The following is a 19,033-nucleotide window of genomic DNA, read 5'->3' as shown; positions in this document are numbered from 1 at the left end:
CTGATCCCCCACCAAGTACCATACAACTGTAGTTACTTTCATCTTTGCTAGTTCTATAAACAGGGACAGCATTCTGCTAGTTCAAATTCTGCTCTAGATGTTTCCTAGAACTGTCAAGTTACTCAGCTACAACTAATCTGAACTAGCATTCACATACCCAGAAAGATCAGCATTTGGTCACATCTTAAGATCAAGTCTAATAAACTCCTGGTTATAACATTTATGATCTATAGCTTGGCAGCTTGTAACAGCTATCTAGACAAGGTTTGATCCATTGCAAAATTCAGACCTTCCCTAGACCTTAGGGAAGAACAGCCTCCACTGTTCTTGCCCACCATGCAACTGGACAACATACACTTCTCCCAACACAGAAGGTAGTTATAAAAATCAAGGTGCTGTTTTAACGTGTTAGCTTTTCTAGTTAGCCTGTTACTGCTCTCAAAGTAGAAACTGAATCACTGTCACAAGGCATTCTCACAGTTCAGAATAAACACCATAAGTTTCTATTATGATTCATTTGAAAGTATAAGGCCTGAGCCTCCCCAACAGAAAGGTCTTACAGCAAAATTCATTAAAAGTTTTAACAAGATGTTTCCATTCTTACCTATAGCAAGATATGTATTGTTATGCAAATCTTGTAACAAGTAGTATCTAGCAAACCCCAATGTCCTCAAGAGTCTTGGTGATGTCTTTATAGCTTCTTGCAGGCCTAATCATCCTCCTGCACACATTCATTACAGAAGTGAGTTGTAGCTAGCAATTAAAAACAGTTACATTAATATTGAGTTTACGCACAACAAGCTAAAACAAATTTCCTTCTCTGGTCAGTACAGATGACCTTAGCTGTAAAATTATTCTGACACAAAAAATAGCTCCTAATTTTAGGGAGGTAGGAGAAACTGTTTAACTATGTAGAAGTAAGTTCTCTTTTCTACATATCATTCCTACAGAGGAACTAAGCCTCCACTGAATGCCATTAATGAAGGCTGTTTGTTCACATGCTAATGGCTTCCTCAGAATAATACAAAAGCAATTGCTGCCTCACATTTCAGAGTGAATAGGGAAAGGTAGCAGTTGGGCATTCATGTTAGGTGACACAAAACACGTTAGACTTAAGAAACTAATTTAGTGTTGGTCAGGTTTTCACTCTGCTCTCAAAACATGCCTCTGGTCTTCCATACATGCTGTTTTGGTAATTAAAATAATTTGCTGAAAACTTTTGAGTAGACAGTTTTTTACAATGTGGACATTAATACCTTGGTATAGAATAAATTTCATACCAAGATACAAGGATAGTGTTAAGTTATTTTGATGAATTTTTTATTATATATTTTGAAGTTGTGCTGCCTGCACACTGCTATAATTTACAAGCTACAAACAAAGCTGAATCAAGAAACTGAATCCACACACAAAGGATTTTTAAGGTAGATACCCAGATTTGAACGTGCTCTACATCTTCTGTATCATCACCTGAAATTTACCTGAAAAGAAAAAGCAAAGTCAGATCACAGTATCACCCACCATTAGAATTATTTTTCCAAGTAATTATTTTCTTGTAATCATTTTGTTAAAAGGAATAGCAAGGAACATTTCAATCTTACAGTTTAGTTGTGAACAATCTAGCCATTATTTAAATTTAGCATTTAAATTTAACTCCAGCTGAACAGCTTTTTCTTTCTTTTCTTTTTTTCCTTAAGTCGATCCATGTCCCACATCACAACAGTTTTGTCAGCTAAATTTAAAATTTGTGCCAAGTCTATGGAAATTTCTAAATCCACCTTAAGCAGCTTGGGTAGTTACAATGGACTTCACTTACTAACTTTCTTAATGACTTCTGTAGAGAAAGAGCATATATGTAGTTATTTTTATCTTCCCTTGTTCAGATAGCCTTCTGAGTGTACATCATCCTTATGCATCTGTAAACAGAACTTTTTAGTTTTGCTTTCTACTCATCTCATAGAGGTTCACCCTTTGTCAGTATTTTCTAAACAATAAGCATTTAGTGACAAGCCACACCCTGACTCCTATGGCCCAGCAGCTTCAAACTAATCCCATGTTGATAAATGCTTATACAGTGATGAAGTCAGGAAGGAAAGTTACCAAGTAAGCTAATCATTGAATACTCCGAGAACTACTTACATGCAGGCATTGATGAAACTTCAGCTGTTACAATACTCTTTATTCCCAGATTTGACAGGCCTCCTCTGATTAGTCCACAGGTAAATGCTAAATACTAAATATAAAGTTGCACTTTAAATAAGTGTCAAGGGTGAAGCTAAAGGGTTGCTAAAGATTGAAACTAAGTACTCAAGAACAAGACTTAACACTTAGACAATACAAAACTATGGAGGTTTTGTTCCTGTGCTTGAGAGACTCATCATGTCTCTAACAAATGAAAGCTCTGATATTTGGTGCAGCAGAGCTCACAATACAGATTTCTGTTGTTAGAGGTAGCTATCTTGAGTCATTTGTTTCTATTTCTATTAAACCTGTAGGAACTTAATATCCTTAAACAATTATTCCCAAGACTTGACTGAAATTAACTGAAATTGGCTGAAATTGGCCTGCAGTTATTTAGAGTATATGTTGCAAAACAGAAGAAACATCTCACCAAACACCAAAAAAAAAAAAAATCCCTAGAACAGTAGCCTGCAACTGTAATTACTAAGAAGAGCAAGAATTAAGAAACCATAAAATGGAACTGAATGCCCCATTTCTTATATCCACCTGAACCGAAGTGCTTTATAAGAGGTTCTGCAGAGGCACTAATTTTACTTACCTAAACTATTTCCCTAACTCAGCATCTACACTCAAAACTACTTTTAATTGGTGGAAGATCTTCCTGAATGCTCATATAATCTCAGAAGCTTGTTCTAGGTAACAAATAGCAGCTTCCAAATGCATTTTGGAAATTTAAAAAACGCTTCTGAAAGCACAGGCTTTCCAAAGAGAAAGAAAGAATTTGTGTGATAGCGGCAGGTAGTGGCAGACCAGCTCCTACCATCAAGTAACTCAAACATGAGAACAGCAAGTTTCACAATGACTATGACCGTTTCTCGAACCATAAATCAAATCCACTGTTCCGAAACAAGGTGTATTTCTAAAAAGCACAGGTTTTGGAGACTAAACTTTAGCTGCCCTTTCAAAGAGTTTGTATCCGTTCAATTACAAAATTTAAAGTTATTATTAATAGATCAAGATAATTCAAATCAAACTGGTAGATCCCAAGGATAAAACTGAAGGGTACCTTTGGTGCATGTTCTAAATACTGCTTTCCTGCAGACATTTGTGTCAAGAGACGAAATTTATTGTCTTGAAGGACATAAATACCCTGTTTAAAAAAAAGAAAAAGTTTTTTTAGTTGAATATACAGTAACATGTAATCAACATTTTATGAAAAGGGATTTGATTTGTAGATACAATATAAATGTTCTCAGGTTGCAAAATGAAATTTTAGATTAAGACATATGTGATTTAAGTTTAAACTGTATTATACTTACATGAAATATCAAAACAAAAGATGCTTAATTGTGAGATTACAACAGAAACCCTAGACAATAATATGATCAGTTAACTCTAAAAAAATGTTTATGTACATTTTTCTTGGAAGAGTCCTTCCAGTGCTCAGAAACAATAGTTCCATATTAGAAAGTCTCTGTTAATATAATCAAATGCATGCTGATTTTTTTCATTCAAATTTTAATCTTCACTTGGTATGCAAGTCACTATTCTTATTCTCAAATTCAGTGACAATTATCTTCTTTAATAGCAATACAAGCAACACACAGCAGATGATCAAACTCTAGAGTTTTCTACATTACAATCTTGTGCCACAATATGCATTTTAATAAATTATGACACATAATTATGACATAGCTTAATCTACACTTGTCATTTTAATTTCTTTGCTAATGGCTGTGCCACTTTGGAACTTCATAACCCTTGAAGTTAAATTAAGGCTGCATATACAATTGAGATCTCAGCTAAGAGATTTCTAAGGTAAATTATTATCTGTTAAAGCTATAACTTGATAAACAGCTCACTGAAAAGTCAAACCTATTTTATTTTGAACAATCCTTGTACAAATTCTCTTGTTCCTACTTTGGTACAACAGGGAAATGGCCATAAGAAAACCAAGTCATTCAAAAGGAAAAAGATTTTTTACTCTAGTAAAATGGGTCCTTAAGTTATTTTGATCTTGCTTTAAGAATTGTGGCCGTTGATATAGGAAAGGACATAGATACAACACAATGTCACCAACATGCAAATTTGGGAAGTTTTTCAGCTGTTTCTTAAAAAGTATGTTCAGTAGAGTCCAACTACGTGTCTCAACTGCCGAAAAACTGTAAATATTCTTCAAAATAAAATAATTACTTCAAGGCAGCCATTCTATTTAAATAGCCATTAAGACAGCAATATCACTTTCTCACACTAGTTTTCTACTAAAATTCATTGGGAGATACATTAAAAAGTTCCTGTTTAAATGTTAATCAACTGTAACCATTACTGTCTTGTCAGTTCGTAACTCTGCAATGGCACATATGAAAAGTCAAAGCACTTAGTCTTTCAAACAGGATGGCAATAAAGACATCACAAGCAATTATCAAACTGTATTCTGAAGACACATGCTAACATGAACCTTAAAAATCTGCTTTGTAAACAAAACAAATAAAGAACATTTGGGGTTTCTTATCAGGTAATTAATTCTAGACCAAGAAAAAAACCCAAGAAATGCATTAGTAACTTGAAACTATTTCTGATTTTGTAAGTTAAATCTTATTCTACAGCATTAGTACCTGATGATTAGTCCTTAGGTTATCTATTTGTTTTTTGAAAACAGTTGTCCAAAAATCTTTGCAAATGAACTTCATAATATCTAATTCATCCTTGAACCTGGCAGTATCTTTTGTAAACCTAAGAGATAAGTGAGAAAGATATCAATAATGAAGGTACACACAACTTGACCGATTAAACAGAAAAAGAAAAGGGAAAAAAATGGTACTATGCAACATTATTTTTGAGGCCGTTATGGAAATTAGTTTTCCAACCATTGTACAGTATCTTTCTAGCATCACTCTGCATTCAAGTATTTTAACTGAAGAGCAACACAGTATTATCTTAGTACCTGCAACACGACAGCAGAATAAATGGGTTTAATTGTATGATTATTAAAGACAGTTTAAGTACAGAAAGGTGCAAAGCACTTCAGCAGTTTTCTCTTTAACTAAATGTCTAACTAGAAGATAAACAAGAAGTTCACACCTATACTACTGCTTGGAAAGAGTCCTTCAAATATGCAAAAAAGCACTAACACATAGGAACAAACATGTAAAACTTGTTCCTGTTTCCCAAAAAGGGACCCCTTTCTCTTGCTTATTTCAGAATTCTCGCCCTTCATCCTCCTTGAGGGTCTTCATCTGGCACTAAAGCACCACTTTGTTCAACGAAAGCACGACTTCAGAAGCTCAAGAGTCTCCACACGACCTCGGAATGAGGGGCGCTGAAGTTGGATGTGCAGCAAGTCATCGTGCTTCCCCAAAGATCCTGGGGAAACAAGGAACTTGTGCTCGGTCGTCAAGTTCCAAGAACTGACAGTGCTTTAGAAAAATGAAACAGAGTAGCCAATCACAAAATTATGTTTAAGAAACAAATTAGAAAATCATGAAACGTACCAGAAGTAGGAAGCTTGGAAAAGCAGGTCTACGAAAAGTCCAACTAAAAAGGATTATAACTATTAAAAGTAACCATATACGCTGACTCAGTTTTCGTGATTGAAAGCACTTTCCCAAATACATAGTCCAAAACTGTCCTGTGTTATTCAAACACAGGCCCCGGCAAGAACGAGATGCCAAAAGAGACGATGCCAGAACGCCTAGTAAGAGGAACACACCCGCAGCATAATCCCCTATCCGCTCAGAGCGGCGAGCAGCTTCCCCCCGACCGAGCGGACGCTCCTGGCCCCAGCAGGCCGGGAAGGAGGGGCCGTGGGCGCTCGCCGGGCAGACGCAGGGGAAAACCCCCGAGGAGCAGCGACGCCTGCCGACCCCGGGAGCAGGAACAGGAGCGCTGCAAGGGGCGAGGCTGAGGCGAGGACTCACCTCTCGATCAGCCCCTGCCCGACGCGGAAGCCCATGCTCTCCAGCTTGGTGGTGCAGCGGCCGTTCTCCTGCAAGATACGAGACACGAGACGCCGCCGCAGCGTTAGCCCCGGCCGCTGCCGGGCGGCCCCCAGCGCGGCCCCGGCCCCACTCACCCCTTCGCCCTGCTCGGCGGCGCGGTACAGCCCCGCCACCATCTCGTTGTGCAGCAGCAGGAAGAGCGCCTCGTCCGCCATCTCCGCTTCGCAGCGGAGCTTCCCGGTGCCGCGGCAACCGCCAGCTGCCGCCGGGGCTCGCCGCCGCGCCGCCTCTTCCGGCTGGGGCCGAGGGCGGCCGGGCCCCGTCAGCCTCTGATGCTGCCGACCGAGCGAGGCGAAGCGGCGCAGCAGCGGCGGGCCGGCTGGCTCTCCCCGTCGGGGAACCGCTCGGCGTTCCCGCCCGCCGCCGCCGCCGGGGGAAGGCCTCCCGCGGCTGGTCTGGCGCCGGCCCAAGCTTCTCCTGAGGCGGGAAAGGGCCTCTCACGTTAGCGCTTTCCGGAGCCCGCTGCGTCGGGCGGTGGCGCGAACCGGGGCCGCAGGAGGGAGTGCCGTGAAGGGGAGGGGAGCCGAACGCCTCTCTTCCCTGCGGAACTGCACCCCCTTACTACTGAAATGGGGAGGGGGAGTTTTTAATTGCCTTCAGAACGTCACTCGTTTATTCGCCATCCGTTTTCTGCCACTGCGAACCGGCAACGGGCTCCGCGCCTGCGGGCTCGCCCCAGCCTCTCCCCAGAAACGGCACCGGCTGCCCGGCGGGGAAGAGTGCGGTTAAACACCTCGCCACCCCAGGCGTCAGGAGTACCGTCCGGTAACGGAGTTTTACAGCCACTAAACGGAAAGCCGGCTGGCCCAGCCCAGGCTACGCTTCGGTGACGGGCGCGGGCCCTGCAGCGCCGGGCCGCCCATGAGGCCGCCGCCACCCTCCGGCACCAGCCTGCGCGCCAGCCCTCAGTAACGTCCCCGCCTATTGGCTCGCCTGGCACAGCGGCCTCTAGTGGAGCGGTGATTGGCCCCTGCTCGAGCCGCCGGCATGCTGGCTTGTCGGCCCCACAGAGAGTGGGAAAGTAGGATGCGTCCTAGGAGGGTGGGGATAAGCGTCCTCGAAATGGCTTTCTGATTGGGCCGCGGGAAACTGACGCATGAGTTCTCGTTAGCTCTAAGAGATGTCACTCCGACAGTCCCTTTGGTGATTCGTAGAGCTGGCAGGCAGAGGCTTCCAGTAGTTGGTCGGTCGGGATGCCAGTCTGCCCCTGGGCCCTGTGATTGGTGGGCACCTTCAGCGAGCCTTTCCCGCGGGGCGTGCCCTTTCCTCTCGTGCCCGATTATTGGCGGTCGGAGGGGAGCGCCGAGAGGCTATTGGCTTGCCGGAGAGGTGGGACGCCAGGCGGGCCGCGCGGCGCGGGGGCGGGGTCTACTCCCCCCCCTCCCCCCCAACCATTACCCAGCGGTGCCTTGCGCTGGGCCCCGGCTAGGCCGCGCTGCGGGCGGGATGGCGGTGGCGGTGCGCGCGCTGCAGGAGCAGCTGGAGAAAGCTAAGGAGAGCCTCAAGCACGTGGACGAGAATATCCGCAAGCTCACGGGACGGGACCCCAACGACGTGAGGTGAGGCGGGGGGGCCGCCAGCGGGAGCAACGGCCCGGCGGGGGCAAGGGGTGAGGCGTGAGGAGCGGTCAGGCCCGCGGCGGGGAGGGGGGAGAGGGGAGAGGGTGAGGGGACCGGCGTGCGCCGCGCTGTTCTCCCGGGGTAGGGGGTGGGGGGAGGAGGGGTGCATGAGGGGCCCCTGAGGGGCCCGAGGGGCGGCCGGCGAGGTCAGCCCGTGGGCCGCCGCCTCCGCGCCATTCTGCGGGCCATCGCCGCTTCTCAGGCGCAGCGCGGGGATGGGGATGGGGGCCTGGTTTGCTGACGGCGTTTGCCAGTCTTGGCGGGGTGGGAGGGACGCGCCCGTGGGGTGCGTGAGGGAATGGTGATGGCCGCGGGCACCTCTGGCTGGGCGAGCTGCAGCGCCCCGGGGAGGCGAGCTGCAGCGGCTGGTGGGGGGGGGCAGGTACCGTTAACAGCGCCCGCCGTCTCTTGCAGGCCCCCTCAAAACAGACTGTTAGCCCTCACAGGCCCTGGTGGAGGTAGAGGGCGTGGGAGCTTATTGCTAAGGTAAGGAGCCGTAGAAACGGGCGGGGGGGGGGTCTTCTGCCCTTTATGCTGGCATTGGTTTGCTGTCCTTACACCGGGGTGTTTGATATTTCTCGTCGGAACCTGTTGATTATCATACTGCTGTTTCAGTAGGCAGGCACCACAGCTGGCCTACAGGGCTTATGGGGTTTTATGTCACAGCCTGACACTTTAAGTATCTTCTCATTCTGAGTTACAGTAGGTTTAAACTGGTGGTTTTCCCTAACCTTTTCAGCCATTAGTCTGAAAGTAAGGGGCGGCGGGGGGAACATCAAAGTTAAGGGAGGTGTTGTGCAGTATCTGGGACTTTATTTCTTTGATATCGTCCAAAATTGGTCTCTTGGTAATTAAGAAGCTCATAGGTTTTCCAGGAAGAATAGAAAGAGTTGAAGTCAACAGGAGTTTTAAAACATATGTAGGTAAAACCACTAGTGTCTTGTTGTGGGTTTTCCTACACCACCACCCCCATCTCAAGTAGAATGAAAAGGCCAATTTTTTTTTCAGTGGAGTATGTAGTGGATTTTTTGTCAAATTTCACTATTAAATTGCTGATTAAGATGTGTAGTACATCTTGAAAATTACTGCAAATATGAACACTTGAACATAATGGGGCTCCTTGTTTGAGTGTAGCTGCTCAATTGAATAAGTGCAGAAATTCAATTTTGAATTAGTTGGTCCACAAGTAGTATGTTTAAACACTTTATTGCGGTAGTAAGACTAAATGATGATAGAGCTGCTTTAAAATTTATTGTTATGTCATGACCACAAAGCCAAAATACGGTTTGATTATGCAGGCTTAAGTTGGACCTGGGGCTAGCCTACTTGTTCTGAGATCACAAGTCTTTTCTTTTTAGGCGTGGATTCTCGGATAGTGGAGGAGGACCCCCAGCCAAACAGAGGGATCTTGAAGGGGCAGCCAGTAGGTGGGTGCAAAAACTAATGCAGAGAACTTGCTTTATCAGAATGAGAATTTATAATGGTAAATTTAAAAGACTTAGATTCAGTAACTGTTAATAACTGATGACTTGCGCTGTCTTCTTCAGAGATTACATATTCAAGACTGGTTGGAAATATATTTGGATGACAGCAGTTGACTGTGGTGAAACTTTTTTTTCATACCTTATAGCAATATAAAGATTATAGCAGTAATATAAAGGTATAGCAATACAAAGATTCTTGGAATTTTCTGTTTTACTTAGTTTACAGTCTGCTATATTATATTCTGCTTAGTAGCCCAGATTTGTTTTACAGTAGACAGAAATTGAATTATGATTGAGATCTCCCATTAAATAAATTGGATGCGTACAGTGTGACAACAGACTCACATTTTGAGCTTTCACTTCTGGATGCAGATCTGTCAGATGTGACTGATTATAGTGAGCTTCATTCTGTAGGCACTTGTGTGCAATGGTAGTCCTTGACTAAAGCAAGGCTTGCCTTTGAATTTTGGAGTTAACGCAAAATGAATACTGTGAAACAGCTTTACCAGTGGTAAAATGCTGTGCCACAAAGCTGAAGGTGAAAGCCGAAAATAACTTTTAACACATTGCCTAGTTCTTTGTTAAAGCCTCAGTTCATCCAAGTTCTCAGGTCCTCATCTGCCCCTCCTCATCTGTTTTCTAGGTATTTGGCTAGGTAACTTAAAAGAGCATTTCCCATTTGCAAAATCATACCAACCTTTGTATCTTAATGCATTTAAATCTGTCTCATGATCCCCTTACACCAGTAGCCATTTTGGAGATTCTGGAAGAAGAAAAGTGCAAACATTAAAAACAAGAAATAAATTCCAAAGGTATTCTGAAAAGTCAAATATGGTAGTAATGTGGACTCTTCTGGTTTACTTTACTGTGCAAGTTGTATTAAAACTCAAACTGTTTCCTCTTACTGATTTTTACCAACAGTAGATTATGTTTGTAAAATGCTACTTACTGGTCATTGGAATAGTGGGGAGATTTTTTACTGGAAGCGTTGGTTCTTCTGACTAGACATGCTGACTTGTATTTTTCTTGTGTTAGAACAGATGCTGTCCTAAATATACGTTCTCTAGTGACCACTAATGCTTTTTCTTCCTCAGGCTGGGTGGAGAACGTCGGACAAGAAGAGAATCACGCCAAGAAAGCGACGCAGAGGATGATGACATTAAAAAGGTAATACATGATAAATGGAGCTGTGCAGGAAGAAGCTTATCTGGAACATGAACAAAGTAGTTTGTTTTTCTTTGTTGTAGCCAGCGTTGCCATCTTCTGTTGTTGCTACCTCCAAAGAGCGAACACGTCGAGACCTTATACAAGATCAAAATATGGATGAGAAAGGAAAACAAAGGTATACAGAAATCTCTTTTAAGTGCTAACGTGGTACTTCCATGTGCTAGCATAGGAAGTAGCTTTAGATTTAAAAAGTATTATACAGATGCAATTATGTATCAAAGATGATGTTGAAAAGGTACCATAATGTATAAAATTGATTTTTAAAAAATATTTCACAACAGTAACAACACATTGTTCGCACACAAGAGGGGTTCTGCTTCTCAGGCCACCTACAGGAATATGTTTGCTAGTGCTGTTGTAACTGATCATCTTTGAGTAAGACAGAAACATATATAGCTTCATTGGTTACTTAACATTTTGGACTGTTACAACTGTCTTGGTATATCATTTATATTATTGGTTGAAGGAGGCTTTTGGGCGTGGGTTGTTCCCCCCCCTTTTTTTTTTAACGCAGTAGTTCCATCATGAGTTTCTTTTACTACTTTCAGACTCATTATTGTGTGTACAGTCTGACCTTCCTTTTTCCTGCGGCTTTTTAGATTCTTCCTATGTATATCTCCTTTTTCCTATATTTTATTTGTGCCAGGATGGCACATAAAAGTTATTGCTGAGGTGCAGTTCTGTTGGGACTAGGTGTTGGAAAAGCAAATTTGCAACTGTGTCCAACCTCTTGGACTCCATCCACTTCAGTCTGCAGCTCACCTGGTGCAATAAAAACCCATACCTCAAATAAATAGAAGAATGGGAGCTGGAATAAGGAAATATAGAGAGCTTCTCTGATAAGGACCACAGATCAATTAGCACAGAAAAGGCACTTTGCTTACTACTTCTACAGTTACAACACCACTAACAGGCTGCTGTTGCTTCCATCACCAGTTTCCAACTGCTTTCCTCACTGAAACACTTTAAAAATTCTTAGTGGACTTTCTAGAGCTTCAGGCACTAAAAGTTTGTTTCATCAGAATTGTAGTTTTATTGCTTTGCACTTCAGTAGTCTTCCGGGGAGAAGAGAAAACCAGTATTGATATCTGTGACTTGTGGTGGAAAGAGGCTCTTTAAGGGGACAGCATCCATTGAACTCTTGATTTTTCTTAGTGTCTTCTGGGTTGTCATTCATATACTAATACACTTTGAGTAATCTCTAGCTCTCAAATCTTTATTTGTTCCTATTTCTGCTGTTTAACATGCCTTTACCTTTCCATGTCAGGTTTGTGCCACTGTAGTAGAGTGGTACTGAGCAAAGACAGTAGCATTGCCTTTTTCTCTTAATTGGGTAAAAGTTCAAGGCAAGTAAGAGAGTCTGCCTCTTGCTGTAAAAGTTTAATTTCAGATTAAATAGAAAGAAAGAAAAGGTGAAATTCAAGAGATTAGTTTTTGTTCAGAAGAAGGGAATTCCTTGAAGAATTTTACTTACGTAAGTTTTCTCAAAACAACACTTAATTGGGTGAGAGCAATTCTGGTTTCATCTCATAGTACAGTGTCTCACTGTAGAAGATACTTTTAGGCAAACTGTGACAGATAAGCTTTCACTTCCCTGTGGCTCCATTTCTGCTTAATCCTCTGAGTGGGGCGGGGGGGGGGGGTATGTTTTTCAGAAAGCCCTATGACCTTGCAGTTCACTGCCTTATTGATAGCTCACACTGTATTTACTCGACCTTTTCTTTAGTACTCTCTGCTTTTGGATTTATTTTAATATTTCATTAGTGTCATTATTTCCAGATGTAAAATGTGCAGGCTTCCAATTTTCCCACCGCTAACTGTGCTGTGTTATGGATAAGAGCTGTGTCTTAAGCAAAATATGATATGTGACTGTACATGTCCTTGACTGTTGGCACAGTCAATATGTGTTCTATTGCTGATGGCCTTGAGTAATACTGAGCTTTTAAAAATAAACATATCTGAGGTGGAAGGTTTCTCTGATTGTTTATGCAATTAAAAATCTCGGTACTTGTACTGAATCTCAAACTTCTTTTTGTTTTTATTCAGGAATCGACGTATATTTGGCTTGTTGATGGGCACTCTTCAAAAATTTAAACAGGAGTCCACAGTTGCTACTGAGAGGGTACTTATTTTTAGTTCTATCAGATTGTAAATAATAAGCAAAATTGTATGGTTAAGCTACTTCAAATAGGAATGAAAATTCCCCACAGTGTAGGTTGCAGGTGCAACAAATTGGTAAGAGTGCATGTGGGTTTTTGGTTTAGTTTAGTGGAATAGTGGTGGGAGGCAGGAAAGGGATTCTTAACAATTTCATGACTTTAGAACACTATTTTTGACCACTGCAGGAGGAAAAAGGCAATGTTTTGTTGATCTTTTTTAACTGCTGTACATTTTAAAAACATGTAAAAAGTTATCTTTTTTTTTTCTTGTTTACATTATTTGGGAATCATTTCAAAGTAAATGGAATTTAATCAGGTAACTATTTAATAGCTCACAGGCTACTTCTGTAATAATGGTGATTCAGTATTGCTGAAGCAGTGCCCACCCTGAAGTGTTCCAGATGTTTAAATTATAACCAAGTATACAGAAATGTATGGCTGTATTATGCCATCTGTTTGACTACAAGTGGCTTCTCCCTCCCTATATAAATAACAAGAATTCCTGTTTTTTGATAAATGGATATGTGATTGTACTGAAGTGAAGGCTTTGCATAGCTTAGTGGTAACTACAAAAAACTTGCTTATAGGATGGTGGTAACTTTATTCCTAGTACGCCCTTTTAAATTGTGGACGGTATGATATTTGTTTACTGTTGCCCTAAATGGGTTATTCAGTTAATACTAATAACCTCGAGATTAAAAACAGTGTTTGAAAGTTCTACTTTCAGCAGTCTGGTGGAAGCAGATACAAAGTCTTTAAACTTAAAACCTTTTCTGTGTAGTGTTAGCATAGCTGGCTTGCAGTGTTGGTATTGATTACTTTCAGATTCAGTATTTGGATATCCTGCTGTTCTGTCTAACTTGCCATGTAGCACATGAGAAAGGACCAAAGTTCTCTGTTGCCTGCTTGCCTTTAGAACAAGAAACTATTGATTAGGATGGTCTAGAAACATGGGAGTCCTTGTTTCAAGTAGTATATGTTTGCATGAAGAGAGTTTGAGGAGTTTCTGCTCTCTGCAACATTTTTTTTCTGAGAATTTGTACAGGCATTGTTGTCTTCATACATAAAAATTTACTATAAATTGAAGTAGAGGCCTGAGGAGTTTTATGACCCAGCTATTTTGTTGTCCGGCACTGAATTGTATTTTCATAGTAGCTGTTGTACAATCTGAACACATGGCTGTCTAGGACATATAAACAGGGCATTCCTGGATTATAGTAATGTATGTAATAGCGATGAATATACTGGAAGTATTCACGATGTAGTTTGTTTTGTTGGTCACAAACACCAGTCTGCAGTCCTTCATTTGTTTCTGGGGGAGTTGACTTTTTTCCCTCCAAGTGGAACACCGGAAATCTATTTCTCTTTTTCTGCCACTGGGAAAAAAAAACCCCAAACATGTTTAAGCTTGTGTTGAAAATTCAGATCCAAATTGAATGATAGGAAAGCAGACAGAAATCCACAGGGGCCCATATTTTATAGTTAATCCTCAAAAAATTAGGTGCCAGCAAGCAATGACACTCTTTCCTTCCATTACCTGTAATTTAGGAGATAGTTCTTGATGCGTTTTTAGGAATGCCTTTAATGGTGTAAATAATTCAAAATTTTAATTGGACCAAACTAGAACACTTTCTTGATTTAGAAAATATATTTCGGGTCCTTCTTTCTTTATTTATCTTAGCAAAAGAGACGACAAGAAATTGAACAAAAACTTGAAGTGCAGGCAGAGGAAGAAAGAAAGCAAGTTGAAAACGAAAGGCGAGAACTGTTTGAAGAAAGACGTGCTAAACAGACAGAGCTGCGGTTACTGGAGCAAAAGGTTGAGCTTGCTCAGTTGGTGAGTTTTAATTTTGCTCTTGATCTTTCTCTTGTTTAAACTATTCTTGTGTATCTTAAGGTTATTTTCTTTCATTTCTCAGCAAGAAGAATGGAATGAACATAACGCTAAAATAATTAAATACATAAGAACTAAGACAAAACCCCACTTATTCTACATACCTGGCAGAATGTGTCCTGCTACGCAGAAGTTGATGGAAGAGTCACAGAAAAAGATGAATGGTAAGTGGTCTTTATGATAGGAAGGCCCTTGTTCTTGCCTCCATTTGATGTTTTCTGTACCTTGTTCTTGCCTCCATTTGATGTTTCCTGTACAAATTTCTTTTTAAGCTTCTCTGCTTAACTACATAAATTTCATGATTAGGGCAAACTGTATGTTCTTGTGTTGGGTGTTCATCATAAGTGAACATTACTCTTTCAGTGACTTATTTTTATGTTGGATGTGCTTTGATTCTCTTACAAGAAGTCAAAAGAGGTGTATGCATAATCTCAGAGGTATGTGTTTAAAAGATAGTCCTTTGTATTAGCTTTAGTACCCAGATGTATGCCAGAGCAGCAACTTAGTTTTTGAAAAGGTAGATTCTGTGGATTGAAGACCCAAAGAAATGCAGGTTTTTACGAAGGATTTGAGAAACCTTTTCTAAAGCACAGCACTAGAACTTTATGATGGTTTGGTTTTGGGGTTTTTTTTACCTTAATGTGTGTTCATTTCTGTTTCACAGGATGACTATATTTTTCTTTTGGAAAACAATTTAAAATACTGCGGTTGATGGTAGTCCTACTGTTCTTTTTTTATTAAACTGAGAATGTATTGGGTTTGGTTTTTTTTCTTAAAAAGCTTTTCTTCATTGTGTGGGGCTGGAGGATATGAAAAGCTAGCTCACTTGTCTGAATTGCTTACATTATTTAAGCTTTCTTAATACCTAACCAGCTTTTTGCTGATTCTTACTGTCTTTTGTTTACCTTAGGAAGTATAACCTTGTTAATATATAAATACCAGGAAATCAAGGTATTATTTTGATATACTGTTGGTTGGATTGATTTTAATGAAGTCAAAACCTCTTTTTGTTAGTTTAGATTTAGGGCTTTACTGTTCTGATACTCAGCTGAGCTGACTATCCCCTTTGCCTTGTTTTCTTAAGGTAACTAGCAGTCTTTTTCATTATGCATGAGTGGCTGGCTACTTCAGAATGAATAAGGATGTAGTATTTATAAGTTAAAACAAATTGATAACTTATTAGCTCATAGTTAAGGGGAAAATAGATTTCAGTGTCCATAGATTATCTGAAACTATTATTTATGCATTTATTCTCTAGCACTCTTTGAAAGCAGGCGAAATGAATTTGCAGAGCAGATTAACAAAATGGAGGCCAGGCCCAGAAGACAATCTGTGAAGGAAAAAGAACAGCAGGAGGTGCAGAATGAAGAAAAGAAGGAAGAACAGAACAAGGAGCAGGAAGAGGGTAAGGCGGCTCAGCAGGTGGAAGAGTTGGAGACAGGTAATCAGCACAATGATGTAGAAATGGAGGAGGTAGGGGAGGAAAAGGGAAAAATAGGTTCAGGGCATAGCGATGCAGAGAAAGAACAGGAAGAGGATGAACAGAAACATGAAATGGAGATTAAAGTAGAAGAGACTACTGAGGTGAGGGAAAATGACAAGCAACAGGATGGTCAGCATGAAGAGGTCACAGTTGTAAAAGAGGAAAGTGAAAACATTCAGCCAGTGGATAATGAGCAGGATGTGGCTGAAATGAATGAGGCAGATAGTGTAGAACCTGTAGAAAATGAAAATGGCAAAGAAGTGGAACCAGAAACAGAGTGTGATTCTCAGCCAGAAAAAGTGTGTAATGTTCCTTCTCCTGAGAAGGAGAAAGGTGTCAAACCGGAAATTGAAGCTGAACCTGAAGAAAAACAGGAAAAGGCACCAGAAACTCAGCCAGAACCTGTGGCCGAGGTTCTATCCCAGCCACAGTCTGTGCCACTGCCACAGTCACCTCAGTTGTCTCAGTCCACTCAGGATACAGAGCCCCAGGCAGACAAGGATGAAAATGCTGCGGTGTCTGTAAAGGTGGTTGAGGCACAGACAGAACAGAGTCAAATACCGAGTGTAGAAATTAAGAGTAAGACTAGGAGTAGAAGCAGAGGTAGGGCAGGGAACAAAACTGGTAAGAGTCATAGCCGTAGTAGCAGCAGCAGTAGTAGCAGTAGTACTTCAAGCAGTACTAGTAGTGGAAGTAGTTCCAGCACTGGCAGCAGTAGCAGTCGGAGTAGTTCCACCAGCAGCAGCACTACAAGTGGAAGTACTAGCAGGGACAGTAGCAGCAGTAGTTCTAGCAGTAGTGAAAGTAGAAGTCGAAGCCGAGGAAGAGGGCATAACAGAGATAGAAAACGCAGAAGGAGTACGGACAGGAAGCGAAGGGATGCTTCAGGAGTAGATAGAAGTCACAAGTCCTCAAAAGGTGGGAGTAGAGATACCAAAAGCTCAAAGGATAAAAGTTCAAGATCTGACAGGAAGAGGTCTATATCAGAAAGTAGTCGGTCAGGCAAGAGAACTTCACGGAGTGAAAGAGACCGTAAATCAGACAGGAAAGACAAAAGGCGTTAACAGAAGAGACCAAGCTTCCTTAGCCTAATCTTTGCAGCGGAAGATTATTTGAGTGAAAGGATTCCTTGTAAGGAGGAGGAGAAGGCTGCCTTAAGAATTGCATGCTGTAAAAAATCTTTTGGAAAAATGCAGACTGTTTACCAGGCATTCTTGTACTTTTTACATAATTTTGTAAAAGGTTACTTACCAAAATTATGTGAAGTTCCTGAAAATGTAAAAATAAAAGATTAACACTCCTTTGCATCTTTTTTTAAATATCCTGTACTCATTAAGATCCTCTGTATATTTTAATAGGTAAATCTTTAAGTAGGTGTGATCACTTCTTCTGTATCATACACTTTTTTTTTTGTAGAAATAAATGTGCGTTTTAAATAAATTGTTTGAGATGTCCTGTTGACAATTAAATTCCCCTTTTAGATCATATTTAGGGAGGCAGTGTTGCAGGAAACGTAAAATTTTGCTTTTCCCCTCTATTCCTTGCAAGAATCTTAAGACCCAGTAAACTGAGTAATCTCTCCAGTGCTGGGTAGGAAGCAAAAGTAATTGATTTAGATCTATACTTTTTGTTTTCTTCTGTAATCACAAGCTCTGACTCAATTTTATCTTCCAGTTTTATAAAACTTTTTCCTATCCGTAGGCAAGCAGTGATTAAATGGGGATGTTAACACTGGCCAAGATAGCTCAAGTCAGTCTGGAATACCACTCTTACCTGCCTTCTGCAGGTGCTTTGATAATGCTTACATCTCTGTTCTGGAGACAGTTAATCTGTTTAATGATGTTCCTTGCTTTGATGGCCAGTGGAGGAAAGACTTCAGCTTGCTTCTCAACCAGGATTCTCTTTATTTTAGTTGCAGACTAATCTTTGATCCCTTCATACCACTAGGAATAATTACATTGCAGTGTGGGAGTTACCTGGGACTACCTAATACTAATGTTGTGTGCGTGCAAGAATGCTTTCTGAATGTATTTAATACAACTTAAAAGTGGTATGGTGTTATCTATGAAGGTGAATACTGTTTTTATATAATTTTGTATGGAAAACAATAACATCTGTTGCTCTGTTCTGTACATGTGCAAATAAATGTGGCTTTGTAGACTATTCCCAATGCCTATGATGTTTTCTATAACACAGGTATATTATCTTAGTCTTTCTACTTTTAAAGCATGAATCATAATTGCAGGTGACTACCTTAGAAGCTCTGTATCCAAAATTGTTCTTATAGGCTTTAATTAATGCCTGTTAACAATATGAGACACTGCTATAATCTGTGGTGTCTTGGCAGGAAGAGAATTCTCTTATCTCATATGCCAAACTACAGACCAGGAAGACCTAGAAAGATTTTTGGAATGGAAATTACATGTAAGCTTATTTTAGTGTACAAAATGCCATATATACCCTGTTTTTCTGGAACATAGAGCAGGCTTTTGCAAAAAAGTTCTAGTTTGGGAGAGTGTCAATTTTTGAATTTTTCATCTGAACTCAGAGTAGTGATGGACTTCTGTGTTAAGTGCTGAACTTCCTGGCTTAAAGAAACGTGTCTAGCAAGGGATGAGGTGGAGTGTTCTTTCAGCACAAATAGACACAGTGGGAACGCTCTCAACGAGTTCAATACTTTATTCTGATTCTTCAGTCCATTTGCTGCTTCAGTATCCTATCTGCCTCTGCTTTTCTACAACAGAGAATCGTCCTTAGTTCTTGTCAGAAGTCTCCAACTGTATTTCTTTCCCTTTAGAGGAATGTGGTGGTTTAATGTGCCTTCTTTTTTGAAAGACAAGCAAAAGTTCAAATGCCCTATTGAAGATGTTCAACACAACAATTTACCACAAGGAACAAACTTTCATACTGAGTACTTGAGTAAATGTTACCGGTTTCCATGTTTCAACTGCACATTCCAAATTGCCTTTGGAAGCCATTTTAATTTTG

The 19,033-nt window shown here is 41.0% G+C and overlaps 2 protein-coding genes across 4 annotated transcripts; one reads left to right on the top strand and one right to left on the bottom strand.

Moving 5' to 3' along the window:
* Nucleotides 1–659: 659 nt before the first annotated feature.
* On the bottom strand, nucleotides 660–7,457 carry TRAPPC6B (trafficking protein particle complex subunit 6B). Of its 3 annotated transcripts, none has more exons than XM_049826021.1 (6): nucleotides 6,099–7,457; nucleotides 4,797–4,914; nucleotides 3,248–3,331; nucleotides 2,140–2,233; nucleotides 1,433–1,481; nucleotides 660–753 (listed from the first exon to the last, which is right to left on the bottom strand). In XM_049826021.1, the coding sequence occupies exons 1-5, from the start codon at nucleotides 6,332–6,334 to the stop codon at nucleotides 1,450–1,452; spliced, it is 564 nt and encodes a 187-aa protein (XP_049681978.1). In that variant the 5' UTR covers nucleotides 6,335–7,457; the 3' UTR covers nucleotides 660–753; nucleotides 1,433–1,449. The 3 variants fall into 3 exon arrangements, with proteins under 3 accessions (XP_049681978.1, XP_049681981.1, XP_049681980.1); XM_049826024.1 differs by lacking the exon at nucleotides 660–753 and having other exon boundaries at nucleotides 1,294–1,481; nucleotides 6,099–6,166; nucleotides 6,254–7,457; XM_049826023.1 differs by lacking the exon at nucleotides 660–753 and having other exon boundaries at nucleotides 1,294–1,481.
* A 91-nt stretch (nucleotides 7,458–7,548) lies between these two features.
* On the top strand, nucleotides 7,549–18,208 carry PNN (pinin, desmosome associated protein). Its single transcript, XM_049826017.1, has 9 exons — nucleotides 7,549–7,738; nucleotides 8,213–8,284; nucleotides 9,157–9,225; nucleotides 10,377–10,449; nucleotides 10,530–10,624; nucleotides 12,556–12,631; nucleotides 14,350–14,505; nucleotides 14,588–14,726; nucleotides 15,821–18,208. The coding sequence occupies exons 1-9, from the start codon at nucleotides 7,626–7,628 to the stop codon at nucleotides 17,107–17,109; spliced, it is 2,082 nt and encodes a 693-aa protein (XP_049681974.1). The 5' UTR covers nucleotides 7,549–7,625; the 3' UTR covers nucleotides 17,110–18,208.
* The last annotated feature ends 825 nt before the right edge of the window (nucleotides 18,209–19,033 follow it).

This window comes from Accipiter gentilis, chromosome 22, assembly GCF_929443795.1.
Source record: "Accipiter gentilis chromosome 22, bAccGen1.1, whole genome shotgun sequence".
Taxonomy (NCBI): Eukaryota; Metazoa; Chordata; class Aves; order Accipitriformes; family Accipitridae; genus Astur; species Astur gentilis.
The sequence above is the reverse complement of the archived record's forward strand: the minus strand, read 5'-3'. Positions and strand labels throughout refer to the sequence as shown.

Bases quoted from the DNA above. Each gene is read 5' to 3' on its own strand.
- TRAPPC6B (XM_049826021.1), bottom strand. From the start codon at position 6,334: ATGGCGGACGAGGCGCTCTTCCTGCTGCTGCACAACGAGATGGTGGCG. The intron at 4,915-6,098 runs GTGAGTCCTCGC...CTTATCTCTTAG, and splicing joins GGGCAGGGGCTGATCGAGAG to GTTTACAAAAGATACTGCCA. The intron at 2,234-3,247 runs GTACCCTTCAGT...CTTTATATTTAG, and splicing joins ATTTAGAACATGCACCAAAG to TATTTAGCATTTACCTGTGG.
- PNN (XM_049826017.1), top strand. From the start codon at position 7,626: ATGGCGGTGGCGGTGCGCGCGCTGCAGGAGCAGCTGGAGAAAGCTAAG. The intron at 8,285-9,156 runs GTAAGGAGCCGT...TTTTCTTTTTAG, and splicing joins CGTGGGAGCTTATTGCTAAG to GCGTGGATTCTCGGATAGTG. The intron at 10,625-12,555 runs GTATACAGAAAT...GTTTTTATTCAG, and splicing joins GATGAGAAAGGAAAACAAAG to GAATCGACGTATATTTGGCT.